General features: G+C 33.8%; 1 protein-coding gene across 41 annotated transcripts in view; it reads left to right on the top strand.

The window, feature by feature from the left end:
* Adgrl2 (adhesion G protein-coupled receptor L2) overlaps positions 1-21862 on the top strand; it is a 620387-nt gene that overhangs the window by 460299 nt on the left and 138226 nt on the right. For 40 of the 41 annotated variants that reach the window (XM_074079630.1, XM_074079629.1, XM_074079627.1 and 37 more), the window contains one exon: positions 11055-11227. In XM_074079630.1, the coding sequence (XP_073935731.1) occupies positions 11155-11227 (73 nt within the window). In that variant the 5' untranslated portion in view covers positions 11055-11154. Of the gene's footprint in view, positions 1-8931; positions 9937-11054; positions 11228-21862 lie in introns of those variants that run through there. The other variant, XM_074079634.1, reaches the window with a different exon arrangement.

Below are 21862 nucleotides of genomic sequence, written 5' to 3'. Positions count from 1 at the left end.
TTCTCTTCTTTCTATTTTATCCTGTTACACTAAAATAAATCCTTGCTAAAACTTCAAAAGAAAAACCCTATTAGAGGTTGACTAATTTCATTTGTGGGTGTATATCCGTTTACATTTGCTTGGTTCAAAGAAAATATACTATTTCATAGCAGATGTGATTTTTTTTTTTTTTTACCATTTCATACTGATGTATTTCTTTGTTATAGTAAGTTAGCAATTGAGGGATGGATGTGTAATTTATGCTAAATCAGGATATTGGTCTAGAAAGTTTTTCAGGAGACTAATAATGGAGTAGAGGCTTCTTTAATACATATGAATATATAAAGCATTATTAATGTTAACAGATGCTGTACTTTAATCCCCTGGAATGATTGTTTGGTAACAGCAGGAGATTTATTAGGACTGAATTGTGTGAAATTGTGTGTGCATAAGCTGCTACTTAGATTGTAAAAATGCTATTGAAAACTGTTAAAAAGTTTCATCTGTAAGTGGCAGAGAAGTATTAACTGTGCTAAAGAAGTATGTGTGTGTGGCTGGCCCGTGTGCCTTAACCTTTTTATCATTTATCTTCTTGTATTAATGTCACTGAATTATTAATTCATGAGCTGGGGTGGGAAGGGTGAAGGCACCATTTAAATGTGTGGCAAATTTATCCTTATCACTAGAGACATGAAAAAAGTCATTTTGTGTTATCTGTAAAATGGAAAGGACATTTAAAATTTTCATTTACAGTAATCCACTTCCTTTCCAGTAAAACACCTAGATTACTGGTACCATAATATACTGCTTTTATTAAAAATTTGTAACCTCTCTTTTGTCTTATGTATAATATTGATAAAAAAGTTCAGCCTTCACTTAAGCTAATATGATACCTATTAATTGTAGCTTAAAATGTTATTTTTATGAGTAGTATGCTATAGTTTAACAAATTTTAGGAAGCATCGGATTTGTAGGAAATAAAAATATCATAAGAGTCATATAAAGGTATTTTGATTGAGAGGAGTGTAGATAAGGGAATTGGGAAGCTGTAGAAATACTTTCCTTCTAAAAGAAATGGGTGCATTTGTTGTGACTTCATAGTTATTTGGAATAAGATTAGTCACTTGGCTTTATGGAATTTTTAGCTTTATAGAGGAAAGTCAGCAAATCATAATTTAGCAATTTCCTGTTAAATACAAACATGGACCTGGAATATAGCCAGTGTTTCATGTGGGTGAGTAGCAGTAGTGACAGAAATTTCATGGGTTTGAAGCCACTTTTACCGTTTGAAACCATCAAACTAATGGTAGAATATCTCAGGGGTCTTATCCAAACCTCGTTGCTTTTCAGTCTCCCATTACTCATTGTTTTGATTGGTTTTACATTATCTCATGCCAGACAAAGTAGTGAGATAAGTTACTGTGGTAATGTCCTTTGTTCTCTTTTCTGAAACTTCTCCCCAAACACTGGAAGCTGTACATATGGCTCTGTCACACACATACTGAAACATTAATTTGTTTTGTTAGTATAATGGTACTTTGGTTTATTTTTCTCTTTCCAACATGGTCAATTTACTTTTACACTAACATTTAAATTAATTTCTTAAAACAATAGACTAAATTGGTTTGATTATTCTGGCAGACACTGACAGTTATTAGTTCACTATTTGACTGGACCACATCCAGTTAACTTGGTCTCGTGCTTGTCCATCTATAGCAGGGGTTGGCAAACTATGGCCGGACAGCTGTTTTGGAAGCACAGTTGTATTGGCATTGGCCACAGTCATTCATTTATGCGTTCTCTGTGACACCCTTCACAGCAGTGTCATGCAGAATCATGTAGTTGTCATAGAGACCGTATGACCTTTAAAGCCTAAAATGTTTACTATCTTGTCCTTTATAGAAAAGGTTACTTGACCTCTAGACCTCTGCTCAATACACACACCCACACACACACACACACCCCCACACACACGCAAACACACAGATATGCATATTAGTATCAGTTTACATAAATTGTTCATTTTAATCTTTCCAATCATAATGGAAAACACTTGATAACTTTCAGCTTAATAGATTAGAAAAATCACTACTTATCATTGATAGTTACTCTTTTTAAGGAGTTTTTTTGATTTTTGGGGACAGGGTCTCACTATGTAGCTCAGGCTGGCTTTGAATTTGCAATCCTCCTGCCTCAACCTCAAGTGCTCGCTGGATTAAATGCATGCTCAGTTTTTGCTTTTCTTTATATGTGGGGCAGCAACACTGACTTTTTTCCCCACAAAGTTCCCTGAATTAAAACATTTTAAGAATTGCAAAGGTAACATTAGTTGTTTACCACCTGATGGAGTCTTGACAAATAATTTAAACTTTCCGTTAGTTTTTCTCAGCTTTTTTATAATTTATGTTTCTTTTCAACAAACATCATCATCTTACCACTTTAATGTTATTTGAAATTTTTATAGAGGTTATAAGATTATATTTTAAAGTTGACAAACCCATTTTCTAAAAACCAACAGCTCTTTGATTGAGTGGTTAAGAAGCACTAACACATACAACTTGATGTTCTTAGTTTTTAATGAACTTAAGTTTTGTGTTATAAAATTCTTTTTCGATATTTAACCAACCGTTCAAAATGACTCAGGTTGTTCTTTCTCAGTAGTAGTGTTTGTGAGTGCTTCACATCTTAATCCTTGTGTTTTTTAGAGGAATCAGCAAAGCAGCCACAGGGAATCTCATCTTGATTTGGATGAAAAAGAATATGTTTTGTACACTTGCTTAGACTAAAACTTCATCTTTAACATTGTTAAAGAACTTAATTATTCAGAAATAATTGATATATTCCTTTTCTCTACAACTCAAAATATGGTGTTTCAGTTTAACTTGTAGACACAGATATAAATGTGTAGAACATAATGGCTGAATGGGGGTTAACCTCAGTGAAGGCCCAGGAAATTGTTCTTTCTTGAAATTGCGGTCTTCTTGATTTTTGGTCATCTGTATAATCTCCCAGGAAGGCAGACTGTGGAATATGTGAGCTGAATAATTCCCAGGTTACTATGTTATGACTGTGAATATAATAATCTACAAGTAGTTTTCAAAAAATATTTTTTCTGAAATAGCTACTACTTTAGATGTAGTTTTAAAAATGTGAATTTTAGAATTACTGATGAGACATGTTTATAGAAGAGATAAGACCTTCAGCACATTGCAGAAACCCCTAAGTATCTTCCTTAAGAATACTTAAGGTAGAATCAGTCCCATAAATCTGTAATTGGGAAGTTGATGGAATTGTAGATTTATTGTCTGTTCCTACCCTTGTATACAGTTGCTGAACTTGAGACATGGATGTTGTGAAGTGTCGTAACCCTCTTAAGGGAAGGTTAAGTGTGTTCTTTGTTTTGCAGTACTGGGGCTTGAACTCAGGACCTTCACCTTGAGCCACTCCACCAGCCCTATTTTTGTGAAGGATTTTTTGAGATAGGGTCTGGAGAGCCATTTGTCCAGTCTGGTTTTGAACCACGATCCCCCTAAGTAGCTAGGATTACAGGTATGAGCCACTGGCACCCGGCTTTAAGTGTGTTCTTGACTTCAGTCTTGAACTCCTCATTAAGACAACTTTGGTTGATCTAGTTACATATCTCAAGGAAATACACATCCAAAAGCTGCTTTAACTTTTGTCTTATTATTTTGGTCTGAAATACATTTGTTACCATTAAGCTTCTGGGAGTTTAGAAATTATTACTTAATGTATATTTTCAACTTGGCCATTTTTTAGTATACTAAATTCTCCTTAGAAGGTTATAAACATCTTGAAAATGGTAGCCCTATCTTACTATGTTTAAATAATCCCTTTAGAACTTAACACAGGACAGATTTATAAGGTAAAACTAATTTGAGCATCCAGATAAGTTTTCATTGAGTTGAAATGACATATGTGTGGTTATAGTACTAATATGATCTTTTTATTTTTATTTTTTTGTTGGTTCTCACTTGCTAGGCAGATTCCCTAGCTCTTGAGCCATGCCTCCAACTGTTTTGTTTTTAAAGAAGAGCAAGTTTAAGATAACATTGTATAAATTGATGCGGTTCACAAATTTGTTGTACCATTTGTGGATTACAAAAGGCAGTGTGCTATACTTCACCAAATTTCCCTCTGCTGGGATTTGAACTCAAGACCTACACCTTTAGCCACTGCACCAGCCCTTTTTTGTGTTTTGTTTTCTTTAAGATAGTGTCTCTTGAACTATTTGCCCGGGTTGGTTTCAGACTGCCCTCATTTTTAAGATTGTTTGATGTATTTTACTCGAATTACCTCACTACCTCTAAGAAACTTCTGATGGTGATATTGATGATCTAATATACAACAGATCCTGGGTCATTATTATTTCATTTAGTGGTCGTATATATAGACCAAGAGAGAATTTAAATATTGATTCAGGGAATGGCTAGTAACAATGATATATGAACCACAGGTCCAGTGCAGTGAGCCAAGCATAGGATTGCCTCTTACAAGCCACATGGAAATGTTTCTTTAATATTTGCCTAAACGATGATTAGTCCATAATCATTACATTAAGCATTCCTTTCATGACTGTTAAAATGCATTGCTAGTTATGTGGGAGGAAATATTTACGTTTCTTTTTCTGACTTACAAGTAACTTCTCAGGTAGTTTGGTTAATAACATTTATCAGTCTAGAATAATTTGTTAATTTATAATGTGTAATTATAAGTGCTTTAAATAGCAAAATAAATGAATAAAATTAAGGTAGCTCAACTGGAAATGCTAAAAATTAAGTTAATATATAGCTATGATTACCTAAGGGATGTTAGTTTTGCTCATGTAAACATTTTGAAAAGCAACTCATTGTTCTTTGGTGTTTGTTTTATCACTTTCATAATCCCAAAATAACTTTTTTCTACTTTCATTTTTTTATTCTAAAGGAAAAGATGTAAAATCATATAAAGTAAGTTTATCTGACCTACTTAGTGGCAATAGTGACTTTAGAACATGGGCCTATTTTCCAGCCCACTACTGACTGTCCTTGAGCAAGTTAAGTTTCCCATTTGAAGGGAAGATAAAGGTGATATGTATTTCTCAAGGTTGTTGTGGAAATTACACAAAATAATAGTAAACAATTTTGTCAGTCTAGATAAGCTTTAATGTTTTTGAAACCTAATTATGTGCAGACAATTATAGGCATTTATTCAGATGGGTTATTTTTGCACTAGAATGTAATCTCCCTGAGGATGAAGGGAATGTTACCTCTTTCATTCTTCAGTATGCAGCAAATAATAGGTGCTCAGTAAATACTTGTTTATGAATAGTTTGGTGGATAATGAGAAAAAATGGCTTTGTAGGACTTGTTTGGATTCTAAGTACTAAGTAATTTCAGTGCCCATAATGTATATTCAGCTCCAAGAATATTGCATGGGAGTTTTAGATTATTACAAAATTGAGAAGAGATACAGCATAGTCTCTTTCAAAATTGAAGAGAACTGCTATGTAAAAGTAGCTTTTCCTTTCTCTCAAATGGGGGGAAAATGCTAACTTCTACGTTTTAGATGTGCTCTAATTCTTTCTGACAACAAATACAAAATTTATTTATGTATATGTATATATGTATGTACACATATATACACACACACATATATATACACACACACACACACATATATAGGTCTGAAAATTGAGGAAGCTGTCAACTTTTCATGATACGTAAGGTAGTGTTTTGACCCAAGCACATACTTCACTTTTTTCGTCTTCATTTGAAACTTCAATTACAAGTTTCTTTGTAGTCATTAGCTTGAAAATGACAGCCATTTGTTTTTATTATTTCTACTGGATGGATTTTAAATGAAGAGAATGGCAGACTGCCCTGGACTGTGCCTCCAGTGTCCACAGCTCAAAGCCTCTTTTGCATGCTCAGCATGACTTCTAGATTATAGCATCTAGCAGATGTAATTTACTGGGAGCATTCCTGAACTCTTCTTGCTACTCTTCTAAGCTCTTTCATAGGAGAATTTATTTCTTCACAATGAAGAAATTTCAGTAAAGGGTAAGACCAATAATGAATATTAAGGGGACTTTAGCATAAAGTATTCTTGACTTGATGCCAGTGTCTTGTTACCAGTGTCCGAGCTAAGAAAGCCAGGGTTTACTTAGCTGATTTACTGAAGGAAAATTCCCAGGGGTGTTGGTGTTTTCTCATTTGTTAACAAGAAGGGGAAATTCTAGCCTGTAAGATCACACAAAATATTTTTGAAAAGTGAATAACCTGATTGCATTTCAGCTAAATTGATATTAAGCTGTAATTTACTTTTTATTTTCTAAGCCTTTGCATGGGTTAGAGTGGAGTTAGTGTCATCCTTATTTGTGCTTGTGTTGGTAAAATATAGAAAAGCAGCATTTCTTTTACTAATAAATTCTATCCCATAGTGATTATAATTCTACATGGCAAATAAGATCAAAAAGACTGATTTTTGTAAAGCTATCCTTAGTTTTCATTTAGAGTGTACGTTTAATGAATAAAATTTTAGGCTTACTGAGAACACCGATGTTTTATTTTATGCAACATTAGTGCATAATAACAAGGATGGGTGATTCTGGCAGCTCACATGCTTAGGTAGCTTTTTCCTTTTCCCTGCTCTCTTTATGCTTGTAATGTTTTGTACTTAATAACCAGTGTCCACAGTGGTTCAGGGTTCATGAGTAGAAATCAAAGATAAAACTTAAGATAGGAATCTTTGTAGTGATGTTGCTCTTTATAGAATATCCACGTTAGTTAACTGGTTTAGAAAGTTATTAATTTTCTTTTCCTCTAATTAATTATAACTGATGTTATATTCAACTGACTTCATTGATGCTTATTAAGAAATGGTTTTTTTTTTTTGTTTTTTTTTTTGCTATGGAAATATCACATCATCAAGCTAAATGTGACTTCCTGGTAATGTAACATAAATATGTGACTGAAAACTGGGTAGTGGTATTTTCTTTTAAATAATTTTGTTGACAGTTTAAGGCACAGAATATTTATTATGACTAATAAGTACAAGCAGGTTACTGTCTGAAAGACAACATTGTAAGTAGCATATAAAAGGTTGAGGGCTGTTGGGATATAAACAGTGCTGAAGCTTTTTCCTGGAAGTCACTGTTCAGCTTGGGAAGGTTTGGTAGTAATGATGCACTAATTGACTTCTTACATGACAGAGTAATAGGGTACTTAGATCTAAAAAAAATCATGGCAGAGGTTTGGTAGACAGTGGCTTGTGGTTTATAGAAACAGAATTAGAATGAAATTGTATGAATCTTATTTGAAGGATAAGAAAAATAGGGGGTTGTACATTAGAAGTAGGTTAGGTTTTTGAAGATCATAAGAATTGCTAGTTTAAGTAGAAATATGCAGTTTCTATGTTTTACTAAGAAATAACCTGCTACATAGTATTACCTTCTGGTTTCTGCCCACTTTGTGCTAAGCTCTCTGATTTTCTTGGGAAAAAGTTTTCTAAAAATCTAAATGCAAATAAGATACTAAAGTGGGAAATAACTTAAAGTAACCTTTCCTGTTTGTTGGAAGGAAATTTAATGTCCTGTTCTTGTTGTGTTCTTTGCTTTTGCTTTGGTTTGTGAGATACTCTTGATTTAGGGTCTCACTGTGTAGTCCTGCCTGGCCTAGAATTTGCCATCCTCCTGACTCTGACTCCTGGGTGCCATGGTTACAGGGGTGCATCACCAAGCCTGGTTTTGTGAGATACTCTCGTTGAGCTTTTTTAGACAGTTAAGAAGAATCTTATTAGCTACATCTGTGTCTGTGAGTTTCCATTGGCTCTAGCTAGATTTAGGAGCAATGCTTTCTTGGGATTAGTTTCTCTGTATTGGGCTATTATCCATTCTATTCTTAGCTGTTTGTGGTTTGTTAAGTATTTCAACTTTCATTAACATTTTCTCAGTGAAGGGTTGTTTTTAATTTGAATTACAGCAGTAAAATCTTTTGGCTTAGTTTTCAAAATTGCACTTAAAGTTTGAGCTTCTGGAAATAATTTTGTTCAAAACAAAGGTGATTCGTTATAGATTGTAGGATAAGCAAAATAAATTTGATACTCATTTTATTTATCGCACAGGCAGATAAACTTTATTTGCATAAAAGAAGCCACGATTTTACACATTTCAGAGTCTGTTCCTATTTTTAACAGAAATAGTAATTTATACTAAGTCTCACTGGTGTGTACTTTGTCAACTGTGTTTCACATTCTCAAACTTTTAAGAATGTAGTGAATTTTAGTATATAAAATCTCCCCACGAAGCATTCTGTCCTGGCCAAAGACCACAATAGAAGTCTTGGTTGTGTGGTTTCCTCCTCTTCTCCCTCTCACTAACAGAGGTTTTCGTATCTTGGCTATCTTGGCAGCTGTTTCCTACAAGGCAGACATCAGTCCCTGATTTCTTCCTTCCCTTTCTTCCCACAAACAAGGACTCTTTCAAATAGTGGGTGACCAAAGACAGACTGATCTTGGATTGCTTTAAGAAAATGGAAATGTGTTGAAGAGTTGTACATGTGGCAAGCTGCCTGTAGGCATTAGGTCACTGAGATGAAAACACACATTACAAATAAAACGTGGACAGTTAAAATTCTTTGCTTAAATTTGGAGCAGTCCAAAGGCTGACTCATTTTGTTTTATTTTATTTATTTATTTTTCATGGGTTTCAGACAGGGTCTCACCCTGTAGCTCAAGTTGACCTGAAACTTTCTACATAACCCAGGCTGGCCTTGAACTCATGATCTTCCTGCCTCTACTTCCTCAGTGCTGGGATTACATGGGTGTACCGTGAGGTGTACCGGTGTGCACACCAGGCCAGATTCAGTTTTACTTGTAGCAATTCATTCATTCACCTCATCCACATATTATAAAATTATTCTAATTGCTTGATCAGATCAATCATAGACTATAAGATGTAAAAAATTATTCAATGATTAGCCTGTAGGATGTGACAGGCCATTAGCCTTTGCTCTGTTTATGTTTTATGTAGATAGCTTTCACTTTTAAGGTAGAAACTTTGCCATAGCAGTTGTAAATTGCAGGTTTGTTTTAGGCTGCCTTTGATTAACTTTGTGCGAACTCAGAGCGAGAAATGAATAGAGTGAACAAGCTAGCTCTATGTGGATGTGGTCATGTCTCCCTCAGACTAATTTTTGATGTCCTGTTCGTATTTTTGGCTTCAGAAGAGGAAGCATATTGCCTTTTCCTTTGTTTTTGTCTTGTTTATTAGACAGGGATGCATCTAGGGTGTTCTCAGAACTGCATAACAGCAATTGTGACCTCCATCATCATGATACCTAAATGTCTTCAATGTTTTCAGAGAGAGCTAAAATTTGGTCTGATTATGGCTCACATAGGGGTTTGTAGGGGAGCAGTTAGATCTGCGGGGCTGTAGGCATGATAAAACAAACATCTTACTATAGAAATATCTTACTAGCTTTGGCTGTGGTTTTCATGGATCTTTATGTTTCCGTGCTAGATGATAGCCTCAATTAATTTTACATCCTTTTTGGTGTGTTTGTTGATAAGCAGTGGTAATGTCTTTAATGCGATGAATGTTCCAAACTGTTTAGAACTTGACTGCTTTTCCATTGAAGTTATATTAGAATGAACTGCTAATAGAATCCCACTTGATACACAAAGCATGTAGGAAACAAAGCAGTTAAGATAATGTGAAAGAGAGCTCAAAATTATCAGGCTAAGTTTTGTTTTTTTAAAATCATGTTTGTTTTAGTGATAGAATCTAAATTATTAAGAATTTGTCTTACTTGAGCTATCTAGCCAACCTAATGGGGAGGGTAGGCATGTCCTCACTGCCTCACTTCATAAAACTCTTCAGTTGAAGTTTGTTAAAGGTGGCTTGAGAAAACTGGTAGAAGTATTCCTTAGAAGATCGTCAGATGCCGCTATGAAGAAACTGTAAGATTTCTCTTTAAAGGAAAATTCTGGGATTTCTTTACTCTCAGAGGCTAGACAGAAGACTAAACATATTTAGGGACTGACTTTATTTTACATATGTTTGCAAGACTACTGTTTACCCTGTGACTCCACATACTATCCTAGAAGGAAATTGAATTACCTGGACAGATCTAGCAAATGACCTAGTTTCGTGTGTTCCTAGGAACTGAGAACATTTTGATTAAGTCACACTCTTGACTTCTTTTGTGTTCTCCAGTTTAGAGTTTGAAGGCTAGTCAGAATTAGAATTAACCCTGGGTTGGTCTTCGCCATCCTTCTCTGGGGTTCCTCAATGCTCATGGTCTTTGGGTATTTATTTGGGTTCAGTGGACTAGATGATGTAGGTTTGATCTTAAGTTATTCTTCACTGTAAGACAAACTACTATGCCAGTGGCCAAATCTAAAAGTTTAAAATGAAATAGTTATGAGACAATCGCTTTATTAAATTGCTTCTCTATGAGAAATAAGCAGTCAGAGAAACAATTTGATAACTGGTGTTTAGGAATGTAGAGATTTTTGGAATGTCTTTGTTGTATCAAAGAAAGTATATTTACATGTTAAAAACTGTACACTTTGTTGGGAAAAATAAACTTATTACACTTGTAATCTGTCTTGCAAGGCAACTAGATAAAATAGTAGATCAAATAATAGATCATATTGCTGTTTCCATCACCAGAAACAGAAGGTGTATATTCATAACATTTTGTTTAAAATGTTATGTACTATCACTAGTACTTTGATAAAAAAACTATGATATGATGTGGGATGGGGAGACAAATGTATTATCCTAGAATGGCTTTCAAAGCTTTCATGCTTTTCTAAGAAAATTTCATTATTAGGAATTTATATGACTACTTTATGAATTCATGTGCCATGATTATCAGTTCTTTTTGGGCTACAACTGTTTTTAGAATGTCAGATACTAAGTACAGAGAAGCAGCTTTAATATTGGATACCAACTCAAAACATTTTATACTTACGAAAGGGAGAGCAGAGGTGAAAAGAGAGTGTTGTTATTTTTGCATTTTCTGTGACATAGCAGGACCATAAAGTAAATGATGGATTTGTTTGTTTTTCAGATATGAAAATCAATGATGCAGACTGCTGGGTTCGATGAAGCTGGGCATTTATAACTAGATTCATTAAGGAATACAAAGAAAATATTTAAAGGGATCAATAATGGTGTCTTCTGGTTGCAGAATGCGAAGTCTGTGGTTCATCATTATAATCAGCTTCTTACAGAATACGGAAGGTAAGATACAGTTTGTTTATTTATTTTTTCCTAAATCTGGGAGAACTTGATAGATATAGTCTTCTTACTGTGAAAGTGACTAGAATGTAATTTTATTATCTTAAAAATAGGTGTTGAATTTTTTTTTTGTTGACTGTATTATTTTCATTACACTGCTGTATGGTATAGAAGGTGCTAGGTGCCTGAATTTATATTTTACATACATCTAAGGGAACTAAATGAATTCTTTGATTTGGTATATATTTTACATTTATTGACTGCATTCGTTCCAGAAAACTTTATTTTATCATGACTCTCATCTTTAATTTTGTCTGTTTCTCAGTAGTCTTCTTTCTTAGGGAGCCTTCATAGTTCTGCTTCTTAAAGGCATAGTTTTAAAATGCTTAAAATTTTTCATTCCTTCTGGATAAACTTATTTTCTGTATTGCTTTCTTTGTAATATTACATACACAGTTTTGAGGGTTAATGAAATAATAACCATCATTATTATTCCATATCTATTATTTCCATTGTCTTAAATATCATTTACACTTGAAAATAGCATTCATGCAGGTGCATTTTGGAGCAGGGTGGAAGTGAGTATTGAAGTAAAATATGTAAATTGTACAGCTAGCTGATAATGGTAGTTACAGTATTTGGTGTGAAAATATATTAACTTGTAAAATCTGTGAAGAATACAAAATCTCTGAGAAATTCATGTGAGATAAAGTGGATTTTTTTTTTTAGTCCCAATGAAATAGTATTGAGACCAGTTGTTCAGAATTTTAAAATTGGTTTTATGTGTACTTTTAAGTGACCCCATTTCTACTTATTAATAAAATGATAGGTAGGGAATAAGAGGCATACTCCCAACTAATAGAGAAATTTACTCCATTGTCTGTAATAAGCTTTAAAATATTAAGCATTTTAATTTTGCTGAAAGGATTTTGAGTTGCTTATTTTAAAGTTATCTGTTATTATTTTCTTCCTATCCTTCCAGTTCCCTGCATTCAACGTACTGGTATAACTTAATAATGTAATTTAAATAATTAACAAATTTAAAAGTATTTTAAAACATCTTCTGTATCCAGACAGTATATAAAATTCACCTAGATTCAAGTCACACTTGAAAGTTACAAGTGGGTTAACATTTTATTTTTAGATGGCGTTGCTCTTTGCTTTAGAATTGAAGATACATTAAACCTAGAAGTACAGTATGTCTGAATGAATAGTATTATAATGATACACCAGCAGAAACTGAGTTTAATAATACAAATCTCAGGCTTGAATTGTTATGAAAATCATATGTATATGGTCTATAATTTTGCATCTGGTTTTTTAGGGGAAAACTATCTGAATTCCTGCTGTTCTATTTGAATGTTTTTATACATTTACAAAGATTCCAGGTGTCGACCAATGGCTCATTAGTCCAATAATGAAAAATTTCCAATCAAGGTAGAGACCACTTTGCTAGCACAGTAGCTTACCTCAGCGGGGGTTTAGCAAACAGAGACTTTTTCATGGGATACTGCAGTTTTATTTCAAATCTCACCTATTAGGTCAGGATTCATATCTGCTGTTAAGAGAAATTTCATTTTTGGCACATCAGGCCAGGGGGTGTTGCTTTTGAAGGAACTCCCTCCTGTGGGCAAAAAAGTACCCAGGATGAACTCACACTGCTAGTTGTAAGAGTACACACAGTTAGGGCACGCTGTTAGAGCACCAATCTAGAATCACATGAGTTTGTCTTAGAAAAGTTTTGCGTGACATGATAGGCCTTTATTGCTGGAAACCAGATAATGGTTTATGGACACCTGTCGAGAAAACCAATCAAAGTTAGGTATGAGGGGTGAGAAAGGAGATATAAATTTCTCTCTTCAGCCATTAAATTTCTTCTGAGTCTTTACATGAACATTACCTTTTAAAATCTTGCAGAGATGAATGCTTTTTGTACTAGTTCCTAGGTCCTTGCACATAAACTCAGATGAGGTTTCCTGGGTGATTTCATCTTTCTTTTCTCATTTATTGAGTGACAAAAATTGAGCTAAGTGCTTGGGATTCAAAAATATAGAAATCACAGTTCTTCACTCTGAGGAGTTCATCTTCCCAGGCTGGGGTTGGAACTTCAAGCCCCAGATAAACTTGAGAGCAGCAGGCCAGTTCAGGTCTGCAATGTGCCTACCCAAGGACCCACCATTGAATCCCTTCCAGAAGTTAGCCTAGTTTTGCCAGATTTCCTACTTTTCAGTAGAAACCAGAAATTAAGATTTTTAATAGCAACTAAATTTAAGATTTAAAACAAAACAAGCCTATAGATTTAAAAATAACCATGGACCATGCTCTTTTTCAGGGCTTTCTTTTCTACTGTTTAAGTAATGTTTTACTTTGCTGTAATTTTAAAGGCTTCATTTGTTTTACATGTGTACCTGTGAGAGGTACATTTCCAAATATGTAGGAAGCTCTTATTTTAGGGCCAGGTGTGGTGGTGCACACATCTGTAATCCCTACTATTTGGGAAGCAGTGATCAGGAGGATTGCAGTCTGAGAGGCCTGACTCCAGGCAGAAACATGAGACCCTATCCAAAAAATAACTAAAGCAAAAAAGGGCTGGTAGAGGTTTCAGCAAACATAGAGCCCCAAGTTCAAAACCTATTATTGCAAAAGAAAAAAAAAAAAACACTTATCTTTGTTTAATCAGACCTTATAAGTACATGTCATATTTCTTGTATGTGATTTTTTATTTTTGTTTTTTACAGAGCTGAGATTGAACCATTGAGCTAAATCCCCAACCCCTCTTGTGCATATAAAAGAGCAAATCAATTAAGCATTTTAAATGTTTTAACATGATAAAAGCTAATTTTATGAGTTCAGTTGTTAGAATTACCTTTATCTCTGTCTAGATGATTTTTTTTTTTTGCAAAATAGAAGCATTGTTTTATTCTTGAAGTCTCTCTTCCTGTTCATTTTTGAAAATTATGTTTAGAATTTCCAAGTAAACAATGATTGTATAAAGACCAAACTTTCAAAAGGGTTTGTGAATTTTTTGTTTTTATAATTGATTTTATTCCTAGAGAACTAACCTCAAGCCCCTCACAAGTCAGTTCTTTTGAGAACCTGGTGTGCTTTGATTATTTGGGCCAATTTTTATAAGCCATAGTAACTACTATGGAATCATGTATCAGTAAGTACGAAAGTAAATTGAATGTTTGTGTCCTAGAGAATTAAATTATGCTATATAATGGAGCCCTGGCAAGCATAAGTCAGACATATGAAGGCTTGCCCAAGTGACAAGTTACAAATAATAGTGGTTCTTCAGCAAAGCCAGTCATAAGAATTTGAGGCTGAAGTTTTCTATGCAGTGAGCATTTAATTAGATCTCGTAAGTTTAAAATTTAGATAATTAACTCAGATTACATTGTTGCTTATCCCTATGTTGAAGAATGATATTATATTAGATATAAATGCCAGACACAGTTTTACATATTTATTTTACATAAGCCAAGAAAACTTAACAGCATAGTGATGGAAATAGTATCTTGCCAGATTTTAATGCACCCTTAAATTCTCTAAGCACATTTTCTAATGACTCTTGAATTAATGTTATCTTATTAAAATTTGGCCTGTGTCTGTAGGGTATTTTCAGTATCTGGAAGGAGAGAAAAGGCAGCTGTAGGGTTAAATATAAATTAGAAGAAAAGAAAACTTTTGGCATATAAATATTTCCTTCAGAATGGTCTAAATTTGGTGGAAGAAAGAGTAACTGTTCCCCATGGTTAAACTTAAGAAATATTAATATAATTCAGAATACTGTATTCAATTTTTTCTTTTATTCTTTCCTTCCCATACACATAATAAAACATATACACGAGTGCATCTGTGTACATGTGTACATACATAGTATGTCAGCTTCATAAGGACAGGGATTTTGTGGTGTTTGTTCACCGATATTTTTATGTGCCTAGAACAGTGCCTGGTTTTCTTCAGCAAGTAATCAGTTTGTGTCCATCACATGAGCACTGTGCCTTCGAAGAAGTTGGTGGGCTCAGAGAAGGGACCCTGAACTTTGGAATAAGGGCTGAACTTTGGAATAAGGGCTAAGTGCCAGGACCTCGCACACGCTAGGCGAGCGCTCTACTACTAAGCTACATTCTCAGCCCTAAATGTAACTTTCTGAAAAATAGTTTCTGAAAAATTTTTGATTTTATTCACAATGATCAGAAATTAGTACCCATTTGCTTCCTTAGAATTAGTGTCTGTATTTTCAGATTTCTTTTTATTTCTCTGCTCAGGCTCCTTGGACATAAATTTAGGAACATTTTTAAATAACTCTTTTTACACTGTGCTGAGACAGAAAACAAATGAAATATTCATAAACAACATTTTCTTTTAACAATTACTATATTTAATGGAGCTTCTCAACTCTGCTTTAATTTGTCTCTCTTCATTGAGATGTCCTTGTTCTCTTTCTTACTGGGAATAACTAGATGGTCGTTGTTATGATAGTGATGAATTGATTTACTGTAGGGACTTTAGATTTCTCAGTCTAGCAAAATTGACTGCTTTTGTTCATTTCAGTATATTTGATTAGTTGAAGTCTAGGAGGTAAATTTCCAGCAAGGTACATGGGGATTTGGCTGTATGACTCCTATTAACTTTAATAGGAGTCATAATTCCCATTAAATTAATGGGAATTGAGTATCTGCTTGATGCATAGCAAATATAGCCTTACTTTTTAAACTCACAGATTATGTAAATTAGCATCCATTCAAAACTGCATTATTTTTTAAATGATTTCATTTGTATCTTCAGTGTAGACAAATGCAGTGTTATTAAGAAAGTACTAAACTATATTACTCTTAGGACACTTTAAATATACTTTATTGTATTTTATGAGTAATGTAATTTGATTGCAGTTGACTTTTCACCATAAGTTGTGATATAATTTGGCCTTAAAAATGTATATTTGTTGGGCATGATGGTGTTTGCCTGTAATCCCTATGCTTGGAAGGTTGAGGCAGGAGGATGGTGAGTTCAAGGCCAACCTGGGCTACTAGATAGCAAGACTCTGTCTTAAAAAAAAAAAAAAACTAAACAAAATATAATTTAATGCCATTTATAAATTGTCTGATGTTGTTTATCTTGCAAAAACCAAATGTCATAGTATTACTGCTGAGATTTGAGATCAAGGTAATTGTGTTCTGAATGTGATTCAGTTACAGAAACTTAAACCACGCTTTGTAGGGTACCGTAAGTGTCTCTGAAAAGTCACTTTGGATTACACTTTGAGCATTTTGTATACCAGTATTCAGTGCCAAAATATGCCGTGTTTTCAAAGTACAGATTAAATTCAAGTGCTTGCTTTCCCACCCTCCCCCTTCTCACTTTTCCTCCAACTCTTGTTCTGTCCTCTTTTACTTCTTTTCCAGTAGTGGAAAAGGTTTGTTTAGCCATAGTCTGTGGTTTCGCCAATTGGTTTATTGCTGATGAAAAAGTATTAGATAAAGTAAGCATGTTATTTCCCACAGCAGCCAAACAGTCCTCAATAGTAATACATGCCTTGGCTGTTTAAATTTTACAAGCTTCCACTTTATGGCAGAAAAGTCTACATCAAATATTTAATAAATAAATGTTATTAAATAATTTGCCAGAAGTTAAGAGGTTATTACCCTCTCAATACTAGTGTACTTTATAAATATGGATTTTTTTACCTGAATATTAAGCACTTATCACTTATTGTTGCATTTTGAAACAAATCAATAATGTATTAAAGGTAACTTAATTAAAAACTTAAGAGGCATTGAAAGCACCTTAATTTTGCAGACCTGTAGTTCTGTTGATTACTAATTTTTCATTAGTTTCAGTTTTGATGGAGTGCTTGCTTCATTCTTTAAATTAATATGCTTTTACCTTTTTTTTTTTTGAAAATGTAAAGTGGGAGATTTTATTGAGATAGAAAAGTGTAAAAAGGGAAAGTAGAGCCCCTGGAGTTGGAGGGGCACTTATTTTATTTTATTTTTATATTGTGCTGGGTGGTGTATATTGTGGCATTACACAGATTCTGACAATGTATCAAATCTGTCACACCCTCTACCCCAATTCCTGGAGTAGCTTCAACAGGTATCATTTTTGCATTTACTTACATGTGTACACAGTATTTGCACCGCATTCACCCTCCTCGCTTTCTCCATCACCTCCCCCTTCCCATTTGTGCTATCCCTCCTGCCTGGGCAGGACTTGTTCTGCCCTTCTGTTCTCTGATTTTGTAGAAGAAAAGCGACAACGAAAAACATGACATTTTAGCTTGTTTGAGATAAAGGTAGCTACACAGGGAGTTTCCTTATGATATTGCCATGTATGTATGTATTATAACCCTACTTGGTTTATCTCTTCTAATTTTCTTCTTTCTACCTTAGTCCCTTTCTTATGATAGTTTCTGTCAGTTTAAGATTAGAGAATAAGATAATACAAATGATAACACATGTCTGAGTATTAATGATTAATGTAGAACCTGGTATGCCTTGAAAAACAGATTTATTTGCCGTGTTTCTAAGGGAGTGTCTTAGTGAAACATATGCTTGGTAGCCTGTGGTACTCTTTATTTTCTTTTCACCTCCTCTGCATGACAGAGAATGACATATGACAGCCATGCTGGCTACATGTATTAGACATCAGTGTGGATTAGTGAATATCTCATGACATCTTTCAACCCTGTTCCTGAACTGCTTTTGTCACGCTGACAGAAGTGATTCTAAGAGAATACCTCAGCCTAGCCTTGGGATCTCTTGGCTAAAATGTAAAGCTGAGAAGGGAATTGCATATCTGCACTTCAGGAAGCCCAAACAACACTTCTAATTGCCTCTTGTCAGCATGGACTCTCCTGAGTTTGACTGTTAGGTCTATCATAATCCTTGCTTTGAGGGTGTGTTTTTCGTTTTTCCTCCTGATTTTGAATGTAACACATCTTTATGAGAAAAGATAGAAAATAAAAATTAAGATAAAAAAATGCAAAGTTCTTCTTTGATCTTGATTTTATCATAGCACATAGCTTTTTATTTTCTCTGGTATACATATTTGATATTATACATACAATTATATTCAAAAACAAAGTTAAGGTCTTCATCTACTTGTAGTCTTCTATTCAGATTTTTTTACTTTATGCTATTATAATCTGTACTATCATGCCATTGTATATTTAGACAATGAATTTTAATAGCTTCATTATAATTTAACATGTGTATATTAAAAATTACTCTTCCACCTCTATTACACAGTTACGTGTTCTTAATTCTTTCAGGTGTAAGTAAGATACATATCTTTATAAGAATTTCTTCCTTTACATCTGGTTATCCTGAGGCTTGAGTTTTTGAATTCTGCTTATTATATCAGAGATGTAGACATATTCCAAATTGGCTCTCTATAGTTACATGAATGTTCACAGTGATTTCCAGTGTATGAGAGTATCAGTCTGCATATACTTTACCAGCATTGATTTAGAATTTTAAAAAGAATTGACACTTTGACATGTGAAAAAAGTGCATCTTATAAATTACAGTTGTCGTCTAGAGACTACTCATGCTTTTGTGGATGTACTTATTAGCCAGTAGTAATTTTGATGTGAATTCCTTTGTTCACTACTTTACTAATTTTTCTGATTACATTATTCCAGTTCATTTGATGATAATAATCTTTTGCCATTTTTATTATGAAAAATGTATTCCAGTTTGCCTGGTAGTTTTAATTTATACAGCTTAAATTTTTAAGTTAATTTAAAATGAGAGAAATTTGTAATATAACACTAATTACTGATTTAACAGTTAACAAGATTTTGACGTTTGTTTTATTCACCTTTTCTCTCACTTTTTGATGTATAACCATTTTCTTTTCTGAGATACTCTGTTACTTTTATCCTTAAAAATCTCCTATCTTGATATCAGTTGAATATTTATTAATTTGCATTTTCCTACAGCTCTTTTTTTTTTGTTTTGTTTTTTTGATAGTGCTGTGGCTCAAACCCAGGGATTCATTCGTGGGAAGCAAGTGCTCTACTGCTAAGCCACATCCCCGTCCCTAAATTCTTTAGTCAGTTAATTTAAAATGAGCTAATATTAAACCAATTCCTGTGAATCAAAATTTATGACAGTAGGATAGAAAACAAAATGAAAAATAGATGGTAGATAATAGTAAAAAAAAATCGATACAGTTTGAACTGTGGATGAAGAAGTCACTGTTCTTCTAATTCCAATAATATATCAGTGCTCCTGATTAAATGAATTCTTTTTGCATGTAGTCTATTTAATAAAGCTTGTATTTACGAAATTATCTTTTTAGAGAAAGAAATCATGACTATCTTGACTAAGATATCTGACAGTTCTATATCTTAGAAGTTCTAGAATGTCAAGAAACACAGGGGTTACCTGGGTTTCAGATTCAGATAATACAGAATTTTGTTTTGTGCAGGGTTTACTATTAAAAAAAGATCTAAGTAAATTTCTCATTTATTTTATTCCATATTTATTGGGTGTTTCCTACTCTTCCCTTGTACCCTCCTGTTTTTAATTGATGTGTTTGTCATTAATCATTAGTTCTTCTTTCTTTTTCTGATTTTTTTCCCCTTCTTTGTAGTACAGGTTGAACATCCCTAATCTGAGCATTCAAAGTGCTCTAAAATTCTAAACTTTCGAGGGGTGACGTGAAGTTAAAAGACAAGCAAACGAAAAGTATGCAAGTATTCCCAATTCCAAAGGCCTTAAAATCTGAAACAATTTTGGTCCCAGGTATATTATATATAACCTATATTAAAATCTAAACCAGGTAGTAGATAGGCCAGTATTAAATTGAGGTTTTAGTTGAGGTGGAAAGAACGAAAAGGGGGGCATTGCTGGTGATAGACAAGAAAGCCTGCCTGTTGAATTTTGCATGGTAGACTGCTGTAGTAAGGTGACGGTGTCAGCCACTTCAAAATGCTGCTTAGTAAAAGCAGAGGAGAAAGGTGGTGTAGTTTGTGTATTCCATTGTTTAAGGAAAATATTTTTTATAATTTTTCTTTCTGGGTTGTTTTATGTAGATATGGCAAATTTCTGAATTTGTTTCCAGAATACCCAGTGAAGGGAAGGAAGGCACTTCTATTTAAAAAAAAAAAAAAAGTGTGTTAGGATCCAGGGAAAGGACAATTCATGAAGATATGTATACAGGAGAAGAAATTTGAGGGAGGCCATACTGGATTTAAAAAAATCTTACTTATGTAGAATGGTGTTTCTTAAAATTTAACATGTGTAAATCACTTGAATGTCTTGTTGAAATGAAGATTCTGATTCAGTAATCAGGGCTGGGTCTTGATAGTTTGCATTTCTAACAGGTTCTTAGGTGACAGGTCAGCAAGAGAACAATTGTATCAGGAGTTTTGATTAAAAATTATTTAGTAGAGAAAATCTGATTTTGTATAATGATAACTGCAAATCAAAGTTTATTTCTAACCCAGACAGCATAGCTGAAATGTAGAAACAGCATCACTTTCAGTTTTATAACTCATTTTATTCAAACAGGAACTTAAGATACCTTGAAACATTACTCAACATTCTTATCTGTTGTTACATTTCTAATTCTGCTTTATATGCTTTTCTATTGACCTTTTGTCTGATGATTTGCTCTGCAAATTCCCTGAGCAGCAGCGCAGCCTGACCCTTTTCCCCAATATTTCCCTCTATTCCCCATCGATCTGTCCTACTTTCATTCTATCAGACACAAATACATTGTTTTAATAACATCTTAATATAATTTTTTATTATTTAAAGTAATATTGTAGAATCATGTAATTCACCGTGTATGTTTGGTGTAGCTCAAAAAGTAGCTCATGATATCTTACCTGATTTTTTTCACTTTGTAGTATTACATATAATCAAAGATTTTCTTTTCTTTTTAGTAGTAGATATGATATTTCTCCTTAGAAGACATCATTTCCTTTTGCTTGTCCTGTCAAAAACAAAATAGGTTACTGATAGTGATTTATTTTAATTTTATGGGAATGCAAATTGCATCTTAAATGTGTGTCTTCATGATTCTCCTCGGCCTTTTAAAACAAAAATCAAGTACGCAAATAGCAAATTTTCTGCAAAGAGGATATTGTAACCCGTAATCCTAGCTATGCAAGAGGAGGAAGTCAGGAGGATCACCCATGGAGACTAGCCCTGACAAACAGTTAGCTAGATCCCATCTCACACAATATAAATAAAAAGAAAGCTGGGCGTGGTAGTGTATGCCTAAAGCATAGGAGAATTGCTGTTTAGGCTGACTGGTCATAAAAACAAGGCTCTATTTTAAAAAATAACTAAAGCAAAAAGAGCTAGCTTTGTAGTTCATACAGTGGAGACCTGCCTATCAAAGACGAGGCCCTGAGTGACCCTGGAACTGCCAAACAAAACAAAACACCACCACACCAAAATAAAACAAAACTAACACATCCAGAGCATGTAGTATAGGTACTGTAGATATTTTTATTTTCATTTTTTTGTTAGAATTAAAAATTGTTAGATTGGAATCACATTAGCAGTGTAGCATTGTTCAGTTTAAAGATGAAAAAACTAAGACCCAGAAAGGATTGTCTGGTTCGCCAAGGCCTATTTTGTTGCCAGTCTCATTTTCTTCCTAGAGAATTTTATG

This window comes from Castor canadensis, chromosome 7 (genome assembly GCF_047511655.1).
Source record: "Castor canadensis chromosome 7, mCasCan1.hap1v2, whole genome shotgun sequence".
Classification (NCBI taxonomy): Eukaryota; Metazoa; Chordata; class Mammalia; order Rodentia; family Castoridae; genus Castor; species Castor canadensis.
The sequence above is the reverse complement of the archived record's forward strand: the minus strand, read 5'-3'. Positions and strand labels throughout refer to the sequence as shown.